A 22949-nucleotide genomic window follows, 5' to 3' on the forward strand; every position below is an offset into this window, starting at 1 on the left:
GTGTTATGCAAATAAAATGTATTATATGTACATTCATGGAATGGACATTATTTTTGAAACTGGAATATATGCACAATCCTATAAACTATTAACTGCAGACCAGATTCAAGACAGAAAAATTCACTATACACAACATTTTACAAATATTTCAAGTTGTCTGCTTGTAAGTTAACTTCTTAAAGACGTCTCAAGACAAAGTTCTTAGGTGGAGGAATACAGAGGCTCTTGTTACTGAAACTTTTCCCAGATGACAAGCAGCCTGCCCCAGGTACAAAACACAGAGAGGTGGAAGCTTTGGATGTTGATTTATCTTTCACAAGCACAGACTCCCATTTGAAGAACCCGCAGCTCTTTTTGTTTCCAGAGCCTGTTCTCCCAATGGGACAGCTATAGAAAACCCTGCCGTGATTGGGTCCTCCGTTTGCTACAGTAAGCCTCTTGGCTCTGCGGCCACAACTGCACAACGGCGACGTGACTTTGATTCCGCCCCTCGAGGAAAGAGACATTCTATTCACAGTTGAAGAGAGGTGCAAGGATGGAACTGAACCTGTTCTAACTGAAGGCAACCTGGACCCATGAGAAGCATCCTTATCCTCATAGATTGTAAAAGAGCTGTGGGGTGTGATCATGTAAAGTTCTGAACGTGTCGCTGATTTGTCTGCACCACAGGTGAACTCTTTGGGATTTGCTAAAGAGGGCTCACTTGAGAAAGATACACTTTTATCTTTAGGTTTGTTACATGACATAAGAGGAGTCTTAAATACACCACTGTTGAGGTGACAAGGTCTGGCCTTCTCAAGCGAATAGACCGTTGTGTTCAAATTTTTGAATACAATGGGATTGGAATGGTGAGAGTTGATCTGTGCAAGAGAACAGTCTATGTTCAGTTGCTCACTAGTGGAGTCATGTGACAAGAATGCATAAGTGTCTGTGGTGGCAGCAGCAGATGGTTCAGTGTCCTCCAGAATTACATCATCATATGAGCTGGACTCCTCTGTTTCTACCAAAAATGGAGTCTCACATTCAGCATCCAAAGTCGCATTGTCAGAGATTACGTCTGTGTCTGATTTGGGTGCATTTGTGATACAGTGAACAGTGGTGGACACCAGCACCAGACTGTGACTTGTCAATGAAGGTGCAGCTACAGGTGATCCTGCAGAATCAAGCTGATACAGAGGTGATGGCACTGATGTCTTTTCTTGAACTGAAGTTGTCACTCTATTCAGAAGGGTTTTTGGCAACACCAAACTTTGATAATGACAGGTAGAGTTTGAACTCACTTCAATGATGCCCTCGTACTTTGATGAATGAGCTTCTTTTTCATGACTGCCAGGCTTTAGTTGTTTCATATCATGTTTCTTTGACCCTCCTCCTGTCTCATTTGCACCTACATTGCCAGGGTCAGGTTTCATTTGGGTATTGATGAACAGGGGGTTTGTCCGTGGTGGTTCCTATTAAAACAGTGTTTTGTTGGAGATTTAATTTTTCCATTTCATGTGAACCATACTCAGCGGTGAAGTTTAATGAACATGAATGTCAGATACTGCATCACTATAAAAACAAATTCACCTGAATATACTTGAAGGAAGAATGGCTGCAACAGGATCGATGTCATACCCACTCACCCTGTTCAGGCTCCTGGTCACTTTCATGAGGCACCCATCCGTTATCATTCTCCAGGCTAAATGGGCAGTATTACGGGCATCATCTAAACCTAAAAAAAAAAAAATAATGTTTACAAATGGATACACATAGGTGATTACAATGATCTCATATGTCACACCAAAACTGTAGAAAATCTGTTCACCTGAATGCTCTCGCCCAGAAAATTCAAGTCCCAGATCCTGTAAGGCCCCATTCAGTCCTTTTGGTTTCCTGTTATAAAAAAGCTGAGAAAGAAGAAAATACCTGCCTCATTAAATTAGACTTTAGTTAAATCCAAGATGCCACATTTCAATTTTGAGTATTACACATATAAAACCACTGCACAAAGGTTCACAAGAAAGTAATGCTCCACATCTAAAGGAGATATTTTCACAAGAAAATCAAACTTTCCACTATGTAACACTTCATAAGCTGGTATAATCAGTTCTGGTCCCTGTTTGAACATTTTACTCCAAGCTTGGCCTCTTGATCACCAGTTGCTTTTTGCAGAGTAAGATTTTATTGATTAATTTCAAGGACATTCTATAATCTAGTCAGTGGGTTGCTTTCTACCAATTGACCACATGGTCAATTGGTAGAAATTGGTTCTCAGGTAACTGTGTCCCCATGATAACTGTAAAGACATAGAAAGGCCTAGATTTATCAGTACATGTCCCCGAATTGTGGAATGCTTTGCCAGAACACATCAGGGCCCCCAATATGAAATCCCTGTTAACAACCCATGTACTTAAACTTGCATTTAGCAACCGTATTTTTTTTATTTTCATACATTTTTGTTATTTAAACAAATAGCTTATTACTTTATACATTTGCCTATACACCTTTCAGTTTTTAACTGCTTGTTTTGCACGGTTTCTTTCTTAATGTAACTAGAGAGCACTTCAAACACCCTGCATGAAAAGACTATGGATTCTTTCACAGTTGTAGTATCATCATTATTCAACTAAACCTTTATTACCCCTAAAGGGTAAACTACTGTGACCAGTCAGTTACAGAAGATTAAAACAAAAAAAAAAAAAAGAGCAAAACACACACTTATAATATTCACCCTGTATGTTGCTCTGAGATCTATCCAGCTGTTCAAAATGTCAGGTTTGGAGATTTGCTTTCGTTTGCACTCATACTGTAGACAGACTCCCAAATCCCAATCTGAAGTAAAATAAATAAAAATAGGTAAAGTACACCCCCAATACTTAATACTGTTCTGCCAAATATACCATCTTGAATGGTTTATACCATGAGTGGAATAAGTAAGGTGCCATGGTTAGCAGAACATATTGTGTACTCCACCTGACCAAGTGACAAAAGCACAGGGATGAGCCGTGGCGGCACAGACTTTTTCATTGACAAACACTATGTTCTTTTCCTGTCGTAATGTCTGAAGCCAGCGGGTGAACCGTGACAAGCATATCTGGAGGGGAACTCCCGCTTCAACCTGCGTCTGAAGGCAAAAGCAAATATGGCAAAGGTATGAGAGTATTTCAACAACAGAAAGGACACACAAGGCTCTATATAGGAGAAAAAATTACCTGTCTGATACCGGTAAGCTCTGTACAAAACTCAGACAGTATGGGATGCTCCTGAGGTTGAACGTAGGTATGAAATTCTGAATCAATCTTCCCATTAGAGGTGTTTAGAAGAACAGCCGGAAATTCAACTGAAGTGAAAATTAATTATGCTCATTAGTCACATTAAACAGAAGACAACATGTCTATTTCTAAAAAACAACTTACTTATTTCTTGTCCATAACTGTTTTTCTCTTTCCAACACGTAGATTCGAAGTCAATGACTATCAGGTAGGAAAAGAACTGCCCTGAAAACACACAAATATCTAAGGTGTCACCATCAGGATTAATAGATAGCTAAATACTTAGCTATAACGTGAACTTAAGTAGCTAGCCAGCTACTGGTGCCAGATAGGAGTACGACCGCAAAATAAACACTTACTCGAGCCCGTCGGTTTTGCTAGGTTTTCATCAGCGGGCCGGCTGCGTTTTCTAACCAACCCAAGTTCCCTGTAAAGTGATCAAAGGTAGTTATCCAACAGTCAATCAGTTATTGCTAGCCATAGTTAGCTCTTCTCACAACCTAGCTATGCATTCGTCTCGTCTCAGAAATCTCATTTTCAGTGAGGCAAACTGGATATAGACGTTAGCTCATTTACAGACATACAAACATAACTTAAGCTAGGTGGCAAGCTTATCATGGTAAGTAAGCATAACTACAGACTAAATGCATTAGCCAGCTCTTGCCAGCCAAAACAAGGACACTTTCTCCCTAAGTTCACTGCGAGTGATTCATACTGGGTACATGCTCAAACTACCACCTTAATTTTATCCTTTTTTTCAGGCCAGGAAAGTTCATTCGAACCTGAATGCCAAATGCAGCTCATTCGTTCAGAACCACTTGGTGCAACACACGGACCAGAATTGTGTAATGTAATGGTTTAACGCACTCGTTATCTCTACCAGCTAGCTTGTTCCTTGTCTGGACAACCATTGAAACTTGGTCATGCAGCGTAATATTGTTGTTGGTTTTTGGTGTTGTATTCTACCTCACTTGTAAGTCGCTTTGGATAAAAGCGTCTGCCAAATGAATAAATGTGTCGTTTTCACATTAGGGTGACAGGTTTTGTGGGTGTGGGTTTTCATACTACACAATTTTGATGGCGCAAAGGTCTGCGGTGATCTCGGCTCGTTGTAATTGCTATTTCGCCACGCATCTCCAAACGAGCACAACCGTACTTCTGTTCTAACTAGTCAAACGAACTTGGTGCCCTTGGTTCGATGGCAAGATGCTAGGTATTTACGATCTACTTAACGTTTGCTAGATAGAGAGAGTTTTGAGATACGATAGACTTTATATGCTAGCTATCGTTAGACAGCTACCCGAACAGTAAACAACATTCGTACTTAGCTAGCTTCTTTGTTGCCATGTCGCTGTCTTCACGATTGTTAGCTGATGCGTCTCATCTGCCTGGTGGGAGTTTTGTCCATTTTAAATTTACCGGTGACGATGACGTAAACACGTCACTTCCCTGTGTGAGAGGAAAACTACCAAAATTTACTAGGACTACGCTTTACACTGAAAATTCTGTATCGCGATCACATGCCCCATCACCGAATCTTCTCAATGACTACTCAGCGCTTCCAAAAACTAAGATATAGTTGCAGAAAGGAGGAACGTGTAGTGTGTAGAACTAGTTGACGTTGTCTCCGGCTCTACTAGTTAGGTCTGCACTGCAGGGACACTTAATCGAATTCTGTCGGAAACATGCGATGCATGGTTTCCGTCGGCAGGCAGGCGTTGCGGCATGACTGAAATTTTGCTAACGTTGTTCGCACAATGTTGGGAAAGCAAGGAGGTATCCTCTTTTAATTTTACCTACTGGGTTTCTAGCTACGCTGCAAGGGTACATTTATTTTAACTTAAGAGTATACTTAATTATAGTAGCCCCCAAATTTACTCAAGTAACCTAATGTAATTACTGAAGTTGCAAGCTACAGTATGTCACGTTACAGTACAATTAACAATAATTAGGCTAAACGTGTTCTGTATTGTGTATTTCATGAAACGTAGTTAAGTAACTTTCTTGGTAGTGTGTTGCTAACAATAATTAAACATTCCCTATGACAAAAGTAGGTAGCTAGCCAGCGAGCTGTTCTAAAATCGCTTCTAAAATCATAATAAGTTTCAACGTGTGATAAGGGCACCTTCTGACCAAAGTTCTGATGCTGCGTTGACTTCAGATCGCTGATGTGTTGTCTAAAGTCAGGGTTACACATAGACCTATACGCAAATGGCTGTTTCAGGCACATTTGGGTGTAAAAGGAAGAGCGGTGATGCCCTAGTCTCAGATCACAGAGCTGGAAAATCAAGGAAGCTGCATGACAACACCGGGGAGCCAGAGTTATCCCCACAGCCTCAGGAATCAAAGGTGAGTGAAGTCTCATTTCTGTTTTGTTGGGTATCTTAACTATTTACTGTTCTCTAAACTCTGAACCATTATTTATAGGGCACTCCATGTCTGTCACTGTCCTTTGATGAAGTCCATAAAACTATAACCCAGAAACAGCTAATAGAATTACTTCTGTTTGCTGCTTTGGGGGTTAAACACAATGTGAAACAGCCAAGGTAAGCTATTGTGGTAAGCTTTTCCCTAAATTTATTAAATTTATCCTAAACACTAAGTCCAGTCATCATTATTGCTTTTCTCTTCTTCCAGTTGGTGTTACCTCCATCACCAGAAGAATATATGTGGAGTTAACGTGACAGTTTTAGAGGGCCTCACTCAACTCCATTTTTACAGATACTACCTACAGTTCAAAAATCTCAGGAAGAGGTACAGGATTGTAAGTCAGCAAGTTAATTCATTCTAGCACTTATACTTTGCTCTTTTTAACAGTTCAATAATATGTTTTTCATTGGATGTGTTGTTTCATGAAGTGCACTGTACATTGTATACCATTGTTTCATTGGTTTCCAAGAACGTTAATGTAAAGCTCACTCACCTCAACCACTATTATTATATAGCATTCACATCTGCCAAGAAAAGCCACCACATGTCAGCTGAGACAGAGAGGGAGGAATTTATGTAACCAATTAAACCTTGGCATAATTAGATGGGAGGTGTTCACAGAATTCCCCACTCTTTGCAATAAGTATTATGGGTTTTTTGAAGGATCAAAGTGAGTTAGGACCTTTGTTTTACATCTTACACAGAACACAGCATCCCTGTCTTTATGCTAGTGCATTGGGTTTTCCACTTGAGAAGACTGCCTCCTACTGGCACAGACACCTCTCTAGGTAGCAACAGGATTTGCCCAGCAGGTCTCCCATCTATTTACAAACCAGTCCCAGCCCCACTTAGCTTTAGCTGTGTAGCAGGAGAGGATTCCAGGGGGGTATAGTTGCTGTTGCTTAGTTGTCATGTATAATAGAATAATGTCAGCCACACCCCATCAGTATTCAGTCATTGCTATTATTACTACGTCAACTTATTATGAAATAAATTTCTCTCTTTCTCATCAGAGGCAAAGTTTTCTGCCTTCCTCTGGCAATGTGCTGTCTGACATCTTCAATACCAAGCTGCCAGTTTCAGAAAGTAACAGTCCATTACCTGAGAGAACTATATCTGTGACCACAAACAACTTGGATCATCAGAAAGGTGAGATGAAATAAGTATAATGTGTGAACATGACTTGACAGCTCAAATAACTGGGAATAGTTTGAACCTCAGGTCAGAGTAGACTGAATTAAGAGATGTATTGCAAATGTTAAACAGTTTTACATTTTTGTTTTGTAATCAATTAGGGAAGTAATTGTTGTAAGTACATGAACAAAAAATATTTGTTTGTGATGAATATGTGAGTACTTGAGACAAAATTGGCATCACCTTTGATGGCTTTCTTATCAGTCTTTCGTTGCTTCATGTGCTAATATTCTCTTTCCTCAGAAGACCTCACCTGGCACCCTGTCATCCGCAAATATGGAACAGAGACACAAGGTCTCACTCACTACTTGCTGAGCACTGAGGAGATGGGCAAGAAAGCCTTCCCTTTGAAGGGTGAGGGAGAGACCACTCTTGTAAAAATGTAATGATGACAGCAAGCATTCGTAAGAGGCAAATTCTGTTTATCCCTCCAATTTCAGGGCACCCTGGCTATGAAACGTTTCTGTGCACGGAGAGTGATGACTGTGTCTCAGACAGCAGTCCCCTTTATGGCCTCGACTGTGAAATGGTTTGTTACACCTTGTTGTTGTGACATTCAGCCAGGCTGGCAAGCCCTGACACAGCTTCCTCTCAAACAGCTTTCATTTATTGATTTATGTTTTTTTCATTTTTATTTATGTTTTGTTTTGTTTTCTGTATGAAATTTCTGGAAATTGTGTTTTGAATCTATAGTACTGGTGGGGAAAAATTCTGCCTCTCGAACAAAGCGTTTGTCTCTAAAACCTTCGTGTTTCTCAGTGTTTGACAGAGCGTGGAAATGAGCTGACGCGTGTCTCCCTGGTGGACAGCGGGGGTCGCTGTCTGCTAGATGAGCTAGTGAAGCCAGAGAATCGAATCCTCAACTACCTTACCAGGTATGCATGCACCAGTGCTCAGAACAACAGCCTCATGCACATTATAAAAGTGGGAAGAGGACATGCTTTTCACACTACATAGTTTGCACAGGGACATACACTAGGACAGAAGTCAGGATAAAGGTGCTGCTCCTTAGGTGGCATTGGGTTGTGCTAGGGTAGGATTTACACATGGTAAGCAGAGCTACAAATGCTACAAAGTGGAACATGCTTTCTGTGTAATGTTGCTTTGTGAGGTTTTCTGTGTAAATCATGCCATGGACTGAAGCGTTAGCCAGTCCCACAGTGTGTTCTACGTTACCTTTGCAGAGTGGATCTGCCAACATCACTTATAAAAGCCTGGGTGGCTGAAGTTTAGAAATGCTGTTTTCCTCAAGGTTCTGGGCTTTTTTCCCCAGCATCCATCTGGATCTCATTTACGCCTATGAAAGTTTCTGGGTTCGACTGAGGTGAAGTTGCAAGGACGGACTCAAAAAGGGATTGTCATTGAGGTTTCTTTACTTTGCTCATCCAAGGTATTCAGGGATCACAAAAGCTTTGCTAAAACCGGTAACGACAAGGCTGAAAGACGTCCAGGCCAAGCTGAAGGAGACCTTACCCCGTGATGCTGTGCTTGTGGGCCATTCTCTCAACCATGACCTTCAGGCTTTGAATGTAAGGCCAGTAATAAAACTGACAACCACAATGTGAAGCATGTGTACATAAGGTCATAGTATGAAGTATAGGGAAGTCAAGTGAATTTATGTGCACTGTATTAATCTATGGATAAAGTTTAATCAGTGAAATATAAAATAAATATCCAAACTAGACACACATCTGTAACTAATTAAGAATCTGAAAGGATAAAGTTCACCACAATTGAAATGCTTAACACACCATTGCACATTATGTCAACTGTTTCTTTCTCAGAGAATAAAGGATTGAACTTACAAGAGCTTTATTTATTTCCCATGTTGTGATCCTGGTGATTGCTCTGTGTCTTACTACAAACTGACAAGTTACTTGTGCTTCATAGCGGTTCTTTTTCTCCCTCAGCTGATCCACCCTCACGTCATTGACACTTCGCTGCTTTTCAGAAGGGAATCTGGCCAGAGGTTTAAACTGAAGTTTTTGGCAGAGGCTGTGTTGAAGTGAGTGAGCCGGCTTCCACTTTTACCCATGTACTATTTGTGCAATTATTTATCTCTTCCTTCAGGCTACAAAAGATTATCTTTCAAGCCTTTTTGAAAGCACAGTTTTTCTCTCCTGGTAGTACAGAGACACCCTTGTTGACACCTCAGTTCTCTTCATGTTTCACAGCAAAAAGATCCAGTGCGAGGGGAAGAATGGTCACAATCCAACAGAGGATGCTGTGGCCGCCCTGGAGCTGGCGCAGTATTTCATCAGCAGAGGCCCGAAAAAGGTAAGTCAGAATTCTCACTCACTGAACATGGACAGGAAAACAAGTGGTGCTGAGCTCCTGCTCTCTTTTACAGGTTGTTGAGTTAAATTTAGATGGAGTATGGCGAGGACATGCCACAGTGAAGGAGACACCGGTGAATGGGGCTGTGCACATACCTCACATCAGGTGCATTGGTAAAAACCATCTCTGCAGCACAGAGCTCTGCACATAGCTGTGTCTGTGTAGTAACATGATGCTCTGTCAGGTTCACAGAGGCTCTCCAGGCTGCAGGTCGGTCTGCGGTTCACTTGGGCAGAGCAGCGAGGATAGACACATCACGGACTGCAGGGCAGTGGCGCACGGTGAAGTGTATCTCGGATGGGGAGGTCAGTCTCAGGACAACGGCTACATGAGGCCTCTCCAGGCTTTGTCACACACTATATGGGGTAGAGGACTGTTCTGAGCTTACTGTACTGAGCTGTTTGTACTAGGCATCATTTCTTTTGTTCTTCTTGTAGGTCCTGTCCTCCTTCAAAAGGGAAATACCATCATGCTTTTTCAGCGTGGTGCAGTTTCCATCTTTAGCAGAGAAAACAGAGGCTTTCTCAACTGGCAAGAAAAGTGATGAACTTTTTCAAAAGGTAGCAGTTATTGCATATCTGAAAAATCGTGATCCGTTAGAGATATTATTCTAATCGCAGGCTTCTCTTGTCACATTCTAGATGCTTGCCAGGCAGAGAGAAATGTGCACAGTTTATGTGGGACCTTTACCCAAGGACTGGACTGCAATGTCAGTGAGGAAGCTGTTTCGGAGATGTGGTCCCATTCAGTCTGTGAGGCTGCTAAATTTCACAAAAAGAGTAGGTTTTCTCTGAGCATGCCATGCACATATGTATGTTTAAAGAGCAAAATGTACACCAGGTCAATAACATAAGGATATAAGGTTTGTGTCTTTTCCATTCCAGGCCCATGCAATTGTTGAATTTGAATTGCTGGAAGGAGCTTGCCTGGCCGTGGGTTCATTAAATGGCTATGAGCTGGATGGCCACTCTATTAAGGTGGGCACTTGTAAACTGTAGTGAAAAAATTGTAGCCAGCAGTGTGTTTTCTTCAGATAAACCCAGATGATATTCTCTTGCTTAATATTCCCCTCCCCTTACCCATTGCTCATGTGCTTCCATTAGTCCTTTTAAAATGAAAAATGAATGATTATTGTTGTAATTAGTTTTAGTAATAAATGATACAATAAATAATGAATTAATGAATAATGAAAAATTAATAAATGATAACAATTATTATATCACTAGTTATCAAAGCCACACAACATATGTAGGATTCAGGATCTGAACGGGTAAAAGTCTGATAAGGTGGTTTTTGTGCTTTACTCCATGTGCACATGCATGTAGCACAGTTTGTGTGTCCCCCACCACAGTTTATCATTCCTCTCCCAGGTGCTGAGGCCTGTCAAGGAGTCCACACTGGATTTGGAGGTGATCTTGCAGGAGCTGGAGAATGATGTGCTCAATGAGAATGTCATCTACATCTCTGGAATGCCAGAACAGGACCTTCAACAGGCCTTCTGCCAGTTTGGCACCATTGAGGGCATGGCTCTGCCCAAGAAACCCTCCTTGAGGAAGCACAGGAAACATGCATTCATAAGTCAGTATTTCAGACTGGGAAGTGAAACAGACAGTGAAATGATTAGACTGTGATCTCACAGCAATAGGCTGTTCGTTGTGATAATGAGGTACATTTGAACTTGTCTAAAACTGGCCACGTAAAATATGGCTTCTTTATTTCAGAGTATCAAAATGTGGAGAGCATGGAGGCTGCCTTAAACTCATCTGTGGAACATAAAGGCAGAAAAGTAAAGGTGTGTAAGGCTTTGACTCCCTCCCACCTCCAGTCATGGACTGGCCAGACACAGCTTCAACAGTATCATTCTGAGGAGTGGAACTCAGGGGAAGGTGAATCCAGTGTACCTGAAGAATCAGACTACTCTGATCAGCAGCTTTGTCATGTAAGTGTCCAACCTACAGCACAGAGTCATGCATCTCAGACAGATACATGGATACCCAGAGATCCATTGAGCATACCAGAGGTACTGCATATTAAATGGTGATTTGTAATGGTTTAAACAGCTACATGGCCTCCTCTGTGTGCATGTTTCTCTACACAGGAGAGTGAAATGAAGGATCTGATGAGAAAACTTGACCGTAAGGTGGGCAAACTTTTCAAGGCTCTACCGAAAAACACTCTGAGTGTAATTCTTCTTCCTGGACAGACAAGGTAATAAAGTTATATGGTATTCTTGTAGCTCAAGGATATAGCATATTAAACTGAAATCCTAGTAATCCTGGAAAGCACAAACTGCATATTATGTGACCTCAGTTCTCTTTCACCTACCCTCTTCAGTGTGCACAGGCATTAACATGTTGCTGTCAAGGATTTAATATCTTTGGTGGTCAGCTCATTGTTCATTGCTCAGTTCTCATCAAAACCAGCGCATATGGCCTGTTTTCAGGTTTATGATGTCAGCATCTAGAATTTGTGGTAAAAAAATAAGTATAATTCTTATTTATACACACAAACTCTTCATTTCTGCTAACAAAATTAATCAGCACTTTATTTTCAAAACAGAGATTAGCATTTAGTATGTATAGTTGTCACGTTCACTGGGAGCATATAAAGACAATCCGTCAGTAATCATCGTCCTGTGAATCAAATTACAATGAGTCATCCGAGGCTGTGCTGTGTATATGATTAAAATTCTAACAAGGATTGTGGGTAACAGGATGAGAGCAGTGTTGGCTTTAGTGTTGTATTCCTGCTTTCTTCTGCGTAAGGGCTGAATTGCATTGGGTTTATATACTCTAAACATGATATCCTCTGACGGCACTTTGCATCATCAGCGTAACAGTTACAGGAGGCTGCCTTGGCCGTGTAAAGTGAGGATGGAAATAGCAACCGTTTCTCAATCATCAGTCTGTAGGAAAGCACAAAAACTTGTCATGCTTGTCCCTGGAATCAGTGTGTCACTGTATAAATCCACCTGATGCCAGGCAGGTGGCATGATACTTTCATCATGAATTTTATATTAATTTTAAATATAATTCCCATTTGTTATATTTTCAGTGAAGCGTGTTTTATGTGACACTAGTTGATGCAGTCAAATATTCCGAATTGCTTTGGGTAGTATGGTCATAAACACTATCACAAGAACAGTTTTCATTGTCCCTCTTCATATTTCAAGGTCTGAAAAGCTGTCATTTTTCTTTTTCAGAGCTGATGGAGATTTCTCAGGTCTATGTTTGATTGGGGTCAAAGGGAGTTCCTCAGCCGAATCTAAGAAGAATTCTGGATCTGAACTGGAACGGGACAGTGAAAGAATTGTGACTCACTGCTGATGATGTTTTGTTCAATGCATGTTTTGTTCAAATCAACGTATTGTGGATTCCATAAATGTTTAGCTACTTTGCCAAATTGTTTGCCTTAAATAACGTTATCATACAGTATCCCCCTTTTATAAATCAAACGGTGAACAATATAAATATATTGTTATACATTTAAAAGGCAAGTTGCTTGTATTTATCTCGTTATGTAAACCTTATTTCTGATTGTAACGGAGATGGTTTTGTGTTTTTGTCACCACAATTCCTTACGGTATGTGGCGGCAGCTAATCCAACCACTCTCAATAGCTAACATTTGTTAGCGTGAATGCAACAACATAGCCTTCTGGTAGATATTTCATAAGCCTTTATTCAGTTATTGTTGGAATACTTTTTCTGATGGTTAAAACGAATGCATATTCGGTAGTATTGTCACACAACAGTCTAACGGGAGGTCTTTGTCGTGTTTAAGGCTTAAATAGTACACTTTCATTCGAGAGCGCAGGCGCGGTGGCCAAGTGGTAAGGCGTCGGTCTCGTAAACCGAAGATCGCGGGTTCGAACCCCGTCCGTGCCTTTGGTAGAAAATGGCAAGTGAAATTTTGGTTGATTGAATGACTAGATTGCACTGCAAATCAATGATGAGTTTAGCTTGCAAAATTAACAAAACTTACTTACTAACCTTGTGAAATCGTAGGAATGGTTGTATAAGCAACAGTGAGAAAGCCCCCGTAAATCCACATGACCGTCTGGACGCAGTGGCCTACATCTCAAGGGCCAATCTGTATGGCATGTATTCATTGTATGATTGCATTGTGTTAGATTTTAACCTTGCGAGACAGATTGCCACATTGTTGCGATTTATTTGGTCTATAGTTGTGTGTGTATATATATATATATTACTATAATTGACTCCGGTAAAAGAGTCCTTTATATGAGCATGTGCTTACTGTAAATCTGAGACAGATTTGTTGCACGTTTGTTCGACAAACCAGTATCTTCACTTCAGTCAATGCACAGTATCAGCAGAAAAAGATATGTCAGTGAAACAATATACAGTAATAGGTGAATTGATCTAGTTGTATGAATTTGGAAATGAAATTCCAGAATCTGATTTTAATATGTAAAATTTCCAAACGATAAGTTGGTAGATGCACTTCGACGCACTTGTTTTTAACTAGATGCCCTTATCCAGTACACAATTGCATTTTATGATAAAGATAAGAACATTAAGTCCAGCAGGGGGCAACAGATAGCCCTAAACGTCTCAGGTTTTTTGCTCATCATGTTGCGTAAAACACTGACCCATGATTACTAGCGGTGGCTAAATTCATATTTGTTGTAGAATTATGTTGTCGTCACATGTACTGTGCCTATAATGAGGCACCTAAGGTAGCCCTACACAGCCATAGTATTTAAGTTAAAGGGATGCAAAAATGAATAGACCTAAAACAAGATTCAAAACGCTAAAAATACTTATTAATTGATTATTTAATTGGTATTAATTGATTAGCCCTTTGAAGGTAATGGTCTATAAGTAGATAAAAACACGCACTTGCCTCATACACAAATTCGATCCACTGGGCTTGAATGGAAACAGTAGCTTTAAGAATTTGTATTTTTTTTTATTCATGAACTTGCTTGAGAAGTATGACTTTGGTGGATGGAAGATGCGAGAAGTCCCAGCGGGCATCTCAAACTTCGACAGCGCCCTATGTCGGCCAAGCAATGGAGTCTTTTAAATGTTATGACGTCCCCTGGATTTCTAGGAATGGCCATTCCTAGTTTCTATATTTGGAGATTACTTCTAGGAAAATAAAATTTGTCAGAACTGCACACCTCCATACCGAGCCAGATGCGATAAACTTTCTCCTTTTTTTAAAGCATGAGGATAAGCAGCGTCGCCACCGCTGCCTCTGTTAGAACATCCGTGCCGTTATCCGCTCGGGAGCTGAGTGAGGATCCTCCTTGCTGCAAATCTTGAAAGGGGACTATAATGAGCTGGTCTTAGATGGAGCTGCTTTGCTTGCTGTGGATATCTTTGTAAAATGTTCTTCTCTTTTTAAATCTTTATTTTCTCTTGCGCCTCCCCCTCGTTTGGCCTCTTCGTACCCAGTGGCGTGACCATGAAGAAATGTTTGAAGAGCAGGCAGTGTGATCTTAAAATGCACTGAGTTAGCAACGCCAGACACGGCTGCACTCACCAACATATATATATTCTTAAAGAAACAAGGACCCGAAAATGAGACGTACGTGTCATGTTAGCCTGCTGGTTTCCTTGAAATAATTATGGTAAGTTTAAACTGATTCAGTACGTTTCTTTTTCCAATTAGAAGGTTATTTAATGTGTTAAAAAAAGCGTGCTCATTCGCACGTCTCCTGATTCACATGGTTGGAAAAGCTAGGAGGTGAGAGAATGATTTCTTAATGGCTTGCAGAATAGCTCTGAAATTATATCGGGGAAATATTCGTTATTGTTATTACACACTGCGATTTTCTGAATTGACTTTTTGTTAATTAAAATCTCTAATTACACAGACGTGTAGAAATTCCAATGAATAAATAATGCGGGTATTTTGTAGTCCTTTCTCTACGTGGCTGAGCGCAGACAGATTGTGTCTGAGAGATCTATACCTGAAGTCCCCCGGGAAGCACCGAGGACACTGTCTGAGACTCAATCAGGTTAAACGCCCAGTGCTGACTTCATAAAAATAACCAGTCTCAGACATAATATTTGATGATAAAAGATCGATAAGTGCTTGTCATATTTCTTATATCCCACAATGACTACATTATAGATCCATAGAAAATGCAGCACACGTGTTGACGAGTCGCCTAAATAGCCTGCAGTTACGATGTTTTATCCAGAGATCTTAGTCAATCTGAAAGTTTCATGTAGTCATTGCCAGTAAAGGCAAGTACCGACCACTTTGTCTTAGCAAATTCGAGTATAATTTATATTGATTTCTTTTGTAATGCTACATGTGTGAGGAACATTGCAGCATGTAAATATGGTAACATTATCAAAATCCAAATGCACTGTTGGCTATCCTTCACAGCATGGATTGGAACTCCAGATTGTGGTTAAATACTTTATAAATAACCAAAGAAACAACGTAAAATGGCTGTGAGAGACGCACCAAACCGATACGTTCTGGTACAAGAGCTGCCAGTTTGTTACTACTAAGTGACTACCACATTGTTATATTTTTAAATTGACTATCATTTCTACTGATTAGAGACGACCAGGGTCCCAATGTTGAGGTAAAGGGAAGCATCACATGGATGGCCCCATGCGTGACAAAAATACTTTCATCTGAATACCTACTAAATATATGAATAAAACAGTAACATATAATGTAAAAAATATATAAAATGGATATTAATTACTAAAATACTAGGATCTAATAGGTCATTAGTAGCGAATACACCGTCTTGTGCCTTATAAGGATGCATCTGGCTCTTGGTGGTGACCTCAGATACGGGATTTTGGGGGCTAGATGAGTTTCATTACAATCCAACTGGCCCGCAAAGTCCCGCTTCTGGCACGCACTGTGTCAGCATGAACAACGCCTCTCCCAGCTTCAGTGAAATGTTTGCAATAATATTTCCCAAAAGGAAATCGCTGGCATTGATATAAATACAACTCCACATAAGAGCAAATCAACAGACGTAACAGATCAGGATTTGGATGCCTGGATTTGTTAAAGTGGATACAGTGACTCCTTAATCTCAAATCACAAATCAACATTGCTGCACATTTCCCAGCAACTCTTTCCTCTGAAAAATAGCGGCAGTCAAAATCAGTGTGATTCGTATCGACAAATATGCCAATTCATATGCGCTGCTAATGCCGCAGGGAGAATGAGGGGCTTTTGGGGGCAGTTGTGTTTCAATTTCACCATCATAATGCCCCTAAAAATCCTTATTGCTCTTGCACTTATCACCAGTCCGGTTAACGCACAGATATAGCTATCGCTCATAGCCGATACTGGTCGAGTTTATCACAGACAAGTTTTAGATGATTGCTTTTTTTAAAATGGCTTATGCTTTGTCCCCGTGTTTAAAAACCTTATGGCTAATAAATTTAGAAAAACGGCAAAAGTTTTTCTACTTTTGTTGGTGAACAGCAATTCAGCGTGCTCATTTTATTGATTTTTTTTTTTCAAATGCAATACTAGTTTTTTTCCCCCATTTGTTTGGAATGTTCTTTTTTGTAAAAGTTTATATTTAACATGCAGAACAATATTTGAGCGACAGAAATCAGTTAATAGTAATCTTGAAATAGCACTGTTATGAAGTATTTGAGATACACTATGTGCATATAAACTATGCCCGTAGCTTGTGTTAAATGTTACATAGATTAATTTGAAGTTCACACTAAATGTAGGCTTTACAGAAATCAGTCCCCCTTTACCTTGTTGATTATTTCTTCTTGTTGACATTCTCATTTGGCATGTTTAGTATTCAAACTTACATAACTATGCAATGCAGTGGTTAAAGAAAACATTCAAAATTATATGCAGTATCTCCATCTAAAAGGTTGGGAACTGAAACAGCAAACAGTCAAATCATTTTATTTTCAAAGTAAAGCTTTCAGTTTGCATAATTAAGCACCCTTCAACCAGTGCAACAACATTTCACCAAAAGCATTGGAACATCTCTTTGTGCACTACAGAATCAATAAGCTTTTAGAATTTATAATGGGACTGGTTTTATTTTATGAATTGAAATATATCACACAAAAATAATGACATGAGATGATATGCATGGATCTCTGCTACACATATTATACTACAAATTGTAAATCACGTTTAAAGGTACAATGCCTGTTGATTTACCCTGTGACAAATGTTTGACTTATGTGCTGGAAAGAGGACTTTAGAGTTTTGCTATCACATTAATGTTTATTTTTGTATCCCACATATTTGATACATTTGTTGTTGTAAATGGAACTGAATATTATTCAGATGCAGGCATGACTATGATATTACACGTTGAATTACAACTGGAATAGCCTTTTTTCATCATTATTTTAACTGAAAGGAGAACTATATAAAAGAAACACTAAGTCCTACGTGCTAAACCTCCCCAACTGTCTGATTAAACCTGATTTAAAATTTCAACTGTTTAAAATGTGTTAGGAATCAACTTCTGAATTCGACACATTCACTTTTGGAATGTGCATGCATTTCATTCTGAGGATTCACAGTGTTTCTTCTGTGATCTGTAGGGATGGGTTGAGAACTCCACAAAATTGTGGTAGTATATGACAGGATTCAAGCTATTGTAGAATGAAGCTTTCACAGAATACACCACTGCTACTATAACTAGCACAGACAAGTTTTAAATAATCATTCTTTCAAATTGGGCTGATCATATTGCATTCAGTACTGAAATGCTCCTTTGTGAGGTCCTTTGTTATCTTCTGTATTTGTTCATAGTTGACTGCATGCATCCTGAGTATTACCTACAGTAGCAACATTTAGACTTAAATTAACTTAGTATCCTTTAAAACCCAATAGGTCTTCCATTAAAAAAAAGATGTAGCATAGCTTTTCATAGACAACGACCATCTATTTACCAGCAGAAAACATCAGGTGACTCTACTTCTGTGTCTCATTGACAGACACATGAGTAGTGCAGACAATAACCCTGCTGTTGTAGGGATACTTGTAATGTATTACAAATTACACAATGTTATCAACCAATATCTAGAATTAATTTGCTTTGGAACAAAATAAAATATTACAGTAGCAAGTTTGGGTCTCTTTTGATGAGCTAGAGAAGAGATTGAGATTTCAGAATGTGAAAGCAAAGGGGTTAGATGAGACTGCTGGCAGATGATGTCATGGGACAGGAGGGAATTAAAGACAAAGTGACAGAATGCTTAATATGGCAGTAAGCAAGAACAATGACTGAAAAATAAATGTAAATATACTTAAAGATCAGGGAGAGGTTAGCCACTTTAGCCAGTTACAGATCTAATGATTGGTCACGATTGGCAAAAGTAGAATAAATAGCATAATCATAAAAACCGTAGACTATGGGCTGTAATATACTCACTCAAGGTTATCCAAATAAAGTTTGTGTTTGGTTGAAGCTACATTTTCAGTACATGAATGTCTGCTTCTGGCAATGTATGGAAGAAGATGCGGGAGGTGAACATTTTTATTTGTATGGTTGAGACGGCAAGGCACTATGTGAGGAGAATATTCCACTGAAGTTAGCATCACTGTCACAGAGGCAGGGTGTGATCTGAAAGGAATGAAGTAAGCCATTTCCCAGAGTCTGATGTTTTTGTCCCTGGCACTGAAGGCCCAGCTGCCATCTCAGGGTGGGATACAGCCGTCTCATTCACAAATGTTTTTTTAAAAAAGCAGCCCATTTTTCATCTTTTGATGTCAGCTCTTGAGAATTTTTATTTATTAATGTGAGATTTTTTTTTTGCTCTAATCAATCTAGTTTACACAACTATATTAATATTCAAGTTATTGAAATGGAATAAAATAAAATCACTATCATTTATTTTACTTCATACTTTGATTAGGATCAGACACCCCCATGAGGCAAATGTATTTTGTATGAAGAAAATCAACTCATCCATTGTCTGGGGAATAAATTAAAAGACAAAAACATAGTAGGAAAATCTTGCACAGATAGGTTTATTTAATTTGATTTCTGATCTATACTGATTTTTTGCATTGATTTGTGTGTGCTCATCAGGGAAAGGATTTATAGAGCAATTGAGTCACCCCCTGAAAGAATAAACCTCAGGATATTGTTTGGTAGGTTATAACAGCTGTTCAATTAAGGGCCACATATTTGGTGTGTGCTTGGTACATCCAGTCAAACACTATTCCTTGGTTTAATTTAAAATATGTGACTGAAATTAATTAATTTCTCGTGCAACTAGGTCTATGTTTTTATTTCCGAAAAGGTAAAAAGTATTAATTCTAAAGAGCCACCATGGGTGTCCTTTAATCAATAGCTGGCAAAAGTAACCTACTAGTGTGGAATTTCTCAGCCTAGTAAGTAGATGGTCCTTCCTTCCTATAAACCAATGGCCAGATCATTTTTTGTAACAAAGTGAATGCTGTTTTAGCTTAATGTGTTCGACAACTAATTACATGTCATTCTGAGATTCTACTGTGCACACTGATTGTAGTGGGAGGAAATGGAGCCAGTCTGTGTATAATTATGGTGTTGTAGCTTAGACAGTTGGACCAAGACAGGGAATGAGCAACAGAGTACAGCAGTTACATTCTCTTTCTTCAGACTATACAATGAAATATGTTGTAGCACTGCAGTCAAAAACCATGCATTGCTGGGGGTGGAAAGGAACGGAATCCACAAAATTTATATGTATTATCATAGCTGGTTTAGGATTCTCGTGGTTAGCAGCCACATTCTAAAGGCAGTGAAAGGAGAGGGAATGTAACAGTTGCCAACAGTAATACCAGCATATTCAGAGTTGGATAAAACTATACTGTAACTTTCATTTAGCTTTTCCTTGCACCCAAAGAGTTTCCTTGCTATGTTGTATGCATGCAGTTGTCTCCCAATACCATACATTTCAGTAAATTTTTTACTAAACACTTCAATTGTAAAAATATTGCATGGCTGAAAAAATCCAGGGGTTTTATTCAGACAGTTTCACTTACAGACACACATCGGCAGCAAACTTAGTCACTGCCTAACAGGACTGTCAGCTGGTGAAGTCATTGACATTCTGTGCATTCAACAGACGTGTGTGGCTTCTTCCAAATCTAACTGAGCCAATATGACATGGCAGGAGAAATCTGTCCCCATGCTCTCCTTTCTCAGGTATCTTAATGAGAAAACAAATGAGGAGTCACATAGGGTTCTCAATATTGATAATGGGTAAAGGAACCTTCTCTGTAATCACTGTTGACACTTTCGATTTAATGTAGGATTAGGTTGCCTCCATATTTTCATACCCCTAAGAAAAATGTCTCATGTTAATATTTACAGACTGGTTCAGTAAATAATGCAGTTGCCTTAATGAGACAAACCCATTTCTTGACTTGAAATATGAGTCTTTGTACTGCCAAATACCACCTTTTTCTCTACAGGGAAATTTGATAGTTGTACATCATTTTTATTGCATGTGAAGGAGTGTCTCTCCAGAAAGGCATCAGCAACAAAGCAATTTCACATGCCTACCCCTTGACAACAATATAAATGAAACAAGCAAATGTAGACAGCTTAATTGTCTGTAAGTGCATTAAAGGGCTGGTTGGTGCCACTGTGGTCAATAAGCTAGACAAAGAACAAGGTCTTCCATCCTGAGCCAATTGGCAATTGAAAGACTTTTGACTTTAAATACCGTGTCAATATTGATTGCAAGATTGCAGTTTCAGATTCAGTTTCAGTGAGATTTGCTTTCTATTAAAAAGGCTGAAGCTACCTTTTTGCAGTGTTCCTGCACACCAAAACCCAATTCGAGAAAGATCCATTACAAGTATAAACCAATCCACACATGTACTTGGCTCTATCCAGCCTGTATACACATTTCTTCTCCAGTAGAGAATAATTTTCTCTGTGAAACAATTTGGAATCTGGATAGACAAATTGTGCCAAACATTTTTCAAAGCAGCATTAGCCATGTTCTGGCATTCTTGAATCAATACCAGATCAAAGTTCAAAGTTTGACATCAGTAAAGCCCTTTATAAAAATGAGTAATAAATTTGAAGAAAATGATGATTAAAAGCCTTTGTTATGACTAACGAATAGCATCAGAGGAGAGGAATGCACTGAAGAGCGCATTTGCTGAGTCAGCAAGCACATGAAATGGATTGAGGCAGTGGCTTGCATTGTCGCAACCACCATTTAGATTCCTCTCCTGACCATACCTTGAGGCTAAAAATTTCCCCTCATCTTTACAGCTCAGTTCTAAAAAGCCTTGATCACTAAGTGATATATGTGGGCAGTTTGTAATCAATTCATGGTAAACATGCCTCAAATTTTGTGTGTCAGTTAATTTAAAACTGCAATTCAGTTTTCTCAGTGAGTCACTTTGCTACATGCACTTTTATGTAAACAGTTCAGGACTACATTTAACTCGATCTGTGATTCCTCAGGGTCATATCCTCCCAATAGTCTGCAAAATCCTTAACGTTTGCTTGTGTATTGAGTCAGAACAGCAGACTTTCAAAGAAGTCAGCCATGACGGTTTCCATGTGGGCAGTTTAATAGTGAGGAGGGTACACATCTCAAAGACAGGAGCCATCAGACATTCAGTCTATAAAGAGATATGGAAGTAAATGGATTGCAGCAAGAGCCATTTATTCCTGTAGAGAAATGCTATGTGGAGTCTTGCAGCAACACACTGCTGTGAGGGACTAACGAGAGGGACACACTTAGTGCTCCCCTTGTGTTGGTTTTACTCTGATAATCTTAGCTGGCATGTCCCACTGTTGACAGGCAGCCAGGGTTACAAGTTAACTGACTATGTACAGGGCCTCACCTGCCACCTCACTCACAGGGGCTGATGCAGGGAAAAGGCTTGGGGAATAGCAAGAAAGAAAAAGCACTGACATGGCAGCAAGAAAGACAGAAATCCCACTAGGTCAACATTCCCTGGCTCTTGTCAACGGTGTGCACCGACATATACTTGGAAAAGCTCTGGGCTCCACTTTCAGAGATGGCACAAACACTGCAGCTTTCCACCAGATGATCCAAACATTTATGTCTCTGACACCCACTGAATATCCTTTGTAAAGTCATCACTATGAATCTTAGGTCTGAATGGATACATAAGATGGATGTATTGATTTAGGTGCTCCATCCTGGTACTCATATTAGCTACACATTTAAAAATATATCAGAGAAAGAATATGGGAAAAAGGAATATAATGAGAGGTGTACTAAGAAACATTCTTTAATTTTCCCCCCTTTAAGGAAATACTTTAAATTTTCATTATTATACAAAATGCATACATATTAACACATTTTGAAAACATTCTTTGACACAGGAGCAGTGATCTGCTGGGAGTGGCTAGCACAACAAAGAGTGACATCAAACTGAACAAAAAGTTAACATACAAAATCAACCACATTTACACCTTTTCTAGAAATAGATGGCAAATGTCATCAGGGAATAAATACCAATTTCCCTTGTTACATTACTGTTAGCTAAAATCTGGGAGGACTGTGGTTGAAGTCTACATATTTAAAAAGGAAAGACAATCAGATTTAAAATCTTACATACCTTTGACTCAATTTCTATTTTTACTGCATCAGTCAAGTCACATACATTTAACACCTACACATTAATTAATGTTGCTCTTATTTCAAAGCCATTCACCCTGTAAACACTCAGTGTATGAATAACATTGAAAATTAAAACAAACAAGATTACACCACACAACATAAAACAGAAACTGAGATCCCCCCCCCCCC

The 22949-nt window shown here is 39.4% G+C and overlaps 2 protein-coding genes and 1 non-coding gene across 4 annotated transcripts; 2 read left to right on the forward strand and 1 right to left on the reverse strand.

Moving 5' to 3' along the window:
• Positions 1 to 176: 176 nt before the first annotated feature.
• Positions 177 to 4601, reverse strand: eri2 (ERI1 exoribonuclease family member 2). The gene is made up of 10 exons (XM_036532691.1): positions 4579 to 4601; positions 3614 to 3681; positions 3399 to 3479; positions 3195 to 3322; positions 2956 to 3106; positions 2714 to 2814; positions 1808 to 1889; positions 1626 to 1714; positions 1300 to 1451; positions 177 to 507 (listed from the first exon to the last, which is right to left on the reverse strand). The coding sequence occupies exons 1-10, from the start codon at positions 4599 to 4601 to the stop codon at positions 177 to 179; spliced, it is 1206 nt and encodes a 401-aa protein (XP_036388584.1).
• A 201-nt stretch (positions 4602 to 4802) lies between these two features.
• Positions 4803 to 12665, forward strand: LOC118787443 (RNA exonuclease 5-like). 2 transcript variants are annotated; one of them, XM_036543013.1, is made up of 20 exons: positions 4803 to 5030; positions 5479 to 5603; positions 5682 to 5800; positions 5892 to 6018; positions 6698 to 6833; positions 7122 to 7232; positions 7319 to 7407; positions 7638 to 7753; positions 8269 to 8407; positions 8789 to 8883; positions 9053 to 9155; positions 9229 to 9320; positions 9400 to 9520; positions 9653 to 9775; positions 9857 to 9994; positions 10100 to 10192; positions 10586 to 10793; positions 10937 to 11154; positions 11314 to 11423; positions 12418 to 12665. In XM_036543013.1, exons 1-20 carry the CDS (start codon positions 5012 to 5014, stop codon positions 12539 to 12541), a joined length of 2406 nt encoding a protein of 801 aa, XP_036398906.1. In that variant the 5' UTR covers positions 4803 to 5011; the 3' UTR covers positions 12542 to 12665. The 2 variants fall into 2 exon arrangements, with proteins under 2 accessions (XP_036398906.1, XP_036398914.1); XM_036543021.1 differs by having other exon boundaries at positions 7125 to 7232.
• Positions 12666 to 13028: 363 nt separating this feature from the next.
• Positions 13029 to 13100, forward strand: trnat-cgu. The gene has a single exon. It is a non-coding gene; the product is annotated as a tRNA-Thr (tRNA).
• The last annotated feature ends 9849 nt before the right edge of the window (positions 13101 to 22949 follow it).

Source organism: Megalops cyprinoides, chromosome 1, assembly GCF_013368585.1.
Source record: "Megalops cyprinoides isolate fMegCyp1 chromosome 1, fMegCyp1.pri, whole genome shotgun sequence".
In the NCBI taxonomy this organism is placed as follows: domain Eukaryota; kingdom Metazoa; phylum Chordata; class Actinopteri; order Elopiformes; family Megalopidae; genus Megalops; species Megalops cyprinoides.

Excerpts from the sequence above, each read along its gene's own strand:
- eri2 (XM_036532691.1), bottom strand. The coding sequence starts at position 4,601 with ATGGCAACAAAGAAGCTAGCTAA. Across the intron at positions 3,682-4,578 it reads GCAACAAAGAAGCTAGCTAA|GGAACTTGGGTTGGTTAGAA; the intron begins GTACGAATGTTG and ends ATCACTTTACAG. Across the intron at positions 508-1,299 it reads AAAGAAGCTCATTCATCAAA|AATGTCTCTTTCCTCGAGGG; the intron begins GTACGAGGGCAT and ends AACTGTGAATAG.
- LOC118787443 (XM_036543013.1), top strand. Across the intron at positions 9,521-9,652 it reads AGTGTATCTCGGATGGGGAG|GTCCTGTCCTCCTTCAAAAG; the intron begins GTCAGTCTCAGG and ends TTCTTCTTGTAG. Across the intron at positions 10,794-10,936 it reads CAGGAAACATGCATTCATAA|AGTATCAAAATGTGGAGAGC; the intron begins GTCAGTATTTCA and ends TCTTTATTTCAG.